Genomic DNA, 3,841 nt, shown 5'->3' with positions numbered 1-3,841 from the left:
GGTGGTGTTTGCACAAAGGTTGAAAGTAAACCTGTACAATAGACACTCACTGAATCAAGAATTTTAAAATATTCATACCCTTGAGTCCTGTCATTCTACTTCAAAGCATATAACCCAAGGAAATAATCAGATTTTCATATGGATTTATGTCCAAGGTTGTTTATTAAACTTCTTAAATGTCATCCAAGAGTGGATAAGTACAATGTGGCATGTGCATTATGATAAGAATATTATCAAGTCATTACATGTTTCTTTTGAAAGAATATTCAAAGACATGGGGAAATGCTTATGGTGTAATGAAGGAGGAAATCAGGTTGCAAAGAAATTCTATATATAATTTGATTCAAATTTTATTTTCAAAAATTAAATATTTATAGGAACAAGATAAAAAATATGGATGTAATAATAATAGTGATGATTTCTGGTAGTGTGATTAAAGGTAATATCTTTTTTTTATTTACATGCACATTGTATCAAATTAACATCACAGTTGCTTTTTTTAAATATTTTTTTTATTGATTTTCAGAGAGAGAGGAGGGAGAGGGAGAGAAACATTGATCAGTTGCCTCTTGTACACACCCATACCAGGACCAAACCCGCAACCTGGGCATGTGCCCTGATCGGGAATTGAACCGATGACCTTTTGGTATATGGGATGATGCTCAACCAACTGAACCACACTGGCCAGGGCAACATCACAATTGCTTTTTAATGTCATTACATTTCTTCTGTAGCATTATTTTGTTGCTGGAGAGTAATATTCTCCTATTTTTAAGCACTTAGGAAATTTCCAGTTGTTGGTATAGCAACTTTGTTCATGCAGTTAGCTTTGTGAATTTTCCTAGTATAGATTCCCAGAAGTGGAATGATTGAAGTGGAATGATTGTGTCAGAGAGCTTAAGCATTTTAAAGTCTTTTTATACATGTTACTCAATTAAGTTGCTTTCCATAAGGATTTTAACTGTGGTGCATTTTAAGATTATTTTAGAAATCTTACTTTCGTGTCTCAATGTAATTCTATTAGACATTGAATAGTAAATGTCTAGTTTGACTAAATTAATTCCAACTATTATGTATGCAGTGAAATGCATTTAATATGTGATGCTGCATAATTTTCCAATATTTTGCATGTTGTTGAGGATAAATTATTGGTCATTGAGTACAGTTAGTAGGCAAAATACAATATTGAAATTTTATTTCTGTTTGGTTGGGGTATTACACCATTTACACATTTCTACCCTTAAAAGAAAAAAAGGGAAATAAGGATAATTTTCACTCCTGCCTGTTGTTTACCAGTGTACCTCAATTAACCTAGTACTCAAAATATATTAAATATAAGCAACTTACTACATGTTCTGAAAGTTATTTCCCAAATGTAAATTGAATTCTGTCATGTCTTTTTTCAGGATCCAGTGAAAGATGGTGAGGCAAAGATCAAGGCCGACTATGCACAGCTTCTTGAAGACATGCAGAATGCATTTCGTAGCCTTGAAGATTAGAACTGTGATTTCTTCCTTCCTTTTCCTCAGCAAGCTCTCATATGTGTATATTTTCCTAAATTTCCCATCTCAAACCTTTTGCTGCTTTACTGTGCAGCTTTGAGACTAGTGCAGCTTTATGCCTCTTATCATTTGTTTCCCTGTTTATTTTGTAGGTCTTATACAAAACATTCCTTTGTTCCAGTGTTCCTTTCTCCAAAGTGGTGAATGTAGAAAATATGATATACAATGGCTACACTACTGTAAATTTGTATGTAGGCTGACGTCCCTCCTTGTCCTAGGTTTGCCCTTTCCTCATCGCCACTAAATTTAAACAAGACTACTGCATGTACTGTCTTTGCAGTGAATTGGGGATGAAAGGTCAGTTTTCTTTACATTGTGACAGGTACTTTGTGAAATGATTTGATATCTGTCTACATGGCAAGTTTATTTGCAGCTTAGCATTTTGCTAAGTAACTGCTTTGCAAGAAATATTTGCTTTTTTAATAACATAAATGATTAATGTTTCAGTTTTGCATTGCTTCCCCAGCATAAATCAGGAATATTTATGGGGAACTGTTAGGAACTATGTTGTTTTTAAAACAGGCATTTTGGGGGCTCAGCATAATATATGGATCAGTACCCTCTAAAAAAGTGAAAAAGGAGCCAGATGGTCAAATTTAGATTAACATCGTCTTGTTAAAGCTTATTTTGTCTCACTAGGAAAAATTCAGTATCAAGGACTATTCTGCATTATTAGGAAAGTCTTTTTAAAATTACATTTAGAACAATCACCAAGAACTTGATCCCCATTATACCCTTTTTCTTTTCCTCAAACATCTTAGAAGCCTGAGCTTCTAAGAATCATGTGGCAGTGTGATGGACACTAAAATGTCACGAAGAAGATATTTAGGAGTAGTTAAAGGCTGTTTGCACATTTAAGGACCGGCTGGGCTATCGTGATCCTTGGGACCAGAGTGGCATTATGTTTTTTCAAGATAATAGCGTGTGTCATATGTTCACATGTTTGTTCCCTTATTGAATTTTTGAACAACCAGTTTACTAATTATAGAAAATAATACTTTCTTTCATGTGGGTTTTGATTCATTTGCTCACAAGAGTCCTCAGAATATCTGTAGCCATAGCAGCATAACAGTTTCCATTTGGTTTAATAGGGATAAAATTGATTCTTGTATCTGCTGATAGCAGAATCTGAGTCAAGTGAAAAAAGATCATTTCTGTCTGTCTTTTAAGTATTTGTACAATAAGGCTCATCACAGAACAGCCGAGAGCAACAGTTTTCCATTAACTCTTTCTGACCAACAGTGCTGGCACCATTCCTTCCTCTTTCTGAGAGGAAAGGGCATGTGAACGTGTCTAACAATCTCAAATACCCCAATGTAATAGCATAAATAAAGTATTTATTTTATGCCTTAATATGTTGTTATTTAAATTTTTAGGTAATGTAGTTCTTTTGTTCTGATAAGGAAAGATGCAGGCAGTAGAGAATTCAGCTCTAGTTTGTTTAAATCCTTGCAAATTGTATGTTTTTACAGTTCAGGACAGGTATTCTTCCATACAACTTTTTATAACCTTTCAGAATACTGGAAGATAAAAATTTTGCAATGGTTTGTTGAGGTGTGGACTTAATGGTGCTGCTTAATCAGTTGGCTTCCAATGTGGCCTCCTACCCAGAAGCCCTAAGACCAGTGGAAATTAAAATAATTTCAAAAACTTTCTTATCTACCTTAAATTTAACAGCAAACTAGAATTGTGATGGGAATGAATAATAGGATAAAGAAAGTTTGACCAAGTTTTTCGGGGGTTTTTTTTGTTTTGTTTTTGTAGTTCTGAATTTGCAGTATACGTTCTTTACTACTTTTTAAGAATGTTGATGTTTGGGTGTGAAAATGCTAGAGAAACTATGCTCAGATATTCATTTTAAGTGTCCCTTCACCTATATGTTGTAGAATTCAGATTGGTCACTGATCATATTTCTTTAGTACGAATGTGTTAAAATTGCAACAGTCTTTTAAAAATGATGTAGTTCTGTATTTATTGTGCTGTGCCTGGTCCTAAGTAGAGCCATTTAAACAAGTTTCTTAAGTATTTTTCCAGTGTTAAATCTCACACATTGTGCCCTTTAGAAATTTCCTTCCATCCTAAAGAATGAATAGAAGAGACCATACATATATATTGCCTCCTCATCCTTGAGATTTCACTCTCTTTATGTGAAAAGTTGTGCATAATTGTTAAAATCTATGAAAAAATAAAAGTGGATTTAAAGTAACTGTTTTTTTTCTGTGTGTGTGTGTGTGTGTGTGTGTGTGTGTATGTGTGTGTGGCAAGATCTGCTAGAAAAC

At 33.9% G+C, this 3,841-nt stretch overlaps 1 protein-coding gene across 3 annotated transcripts in view; it reads left to right on the top strand.

Annotated features, from left to right (window-relative positions):
- ATP6V1A (ATPase, H+ transporting, lysosomal 70kDa, V1 subunit A) overlaps positions 1 to 2,875 on the top strand; it is a 56,768-nt gene extending 53,893 nt beyond the window's left edge. For all 3 annotated transcript variants that reach the window (XM_005873308.2, XM_005873306.2, XM_005873307.1), the window contains exon 15: positions 1,407 to 2,875. In XM_005873308.2, coding sequence (XP_005873370.1) covers positions 1,407 to 1,499 — 93 coding nt within the window. In that variant the 3' untranslated portion in view covers positions 1,500 to 2,875. The remainder of the gene's footprint in view (positions 1 to 1,406) is intronic.
- The last annotated feature ends 966 nt before the right edge of the window (positions 2,876 to 3,841 follow it).

This window comes from Myotis brandtii, unplaced genomic scaffold, assembly GCF_000412655.1.
Source record: "Myotis brandtii unplaced genomic scaffold, ASM41265v1 scaffold406, whole genome shotgun sequence".
NCBI lineage: Eukaryota > Metazoa > Chordata > Mammalia > Chiroptera > Vespertilionidae > Myotis > Myotis brandtii.
The sequence above is the reverse complement of the archived record's forward strand: the minus strand, read 5'-3'. Positions and strand labels throughout refer to the sequence as shown.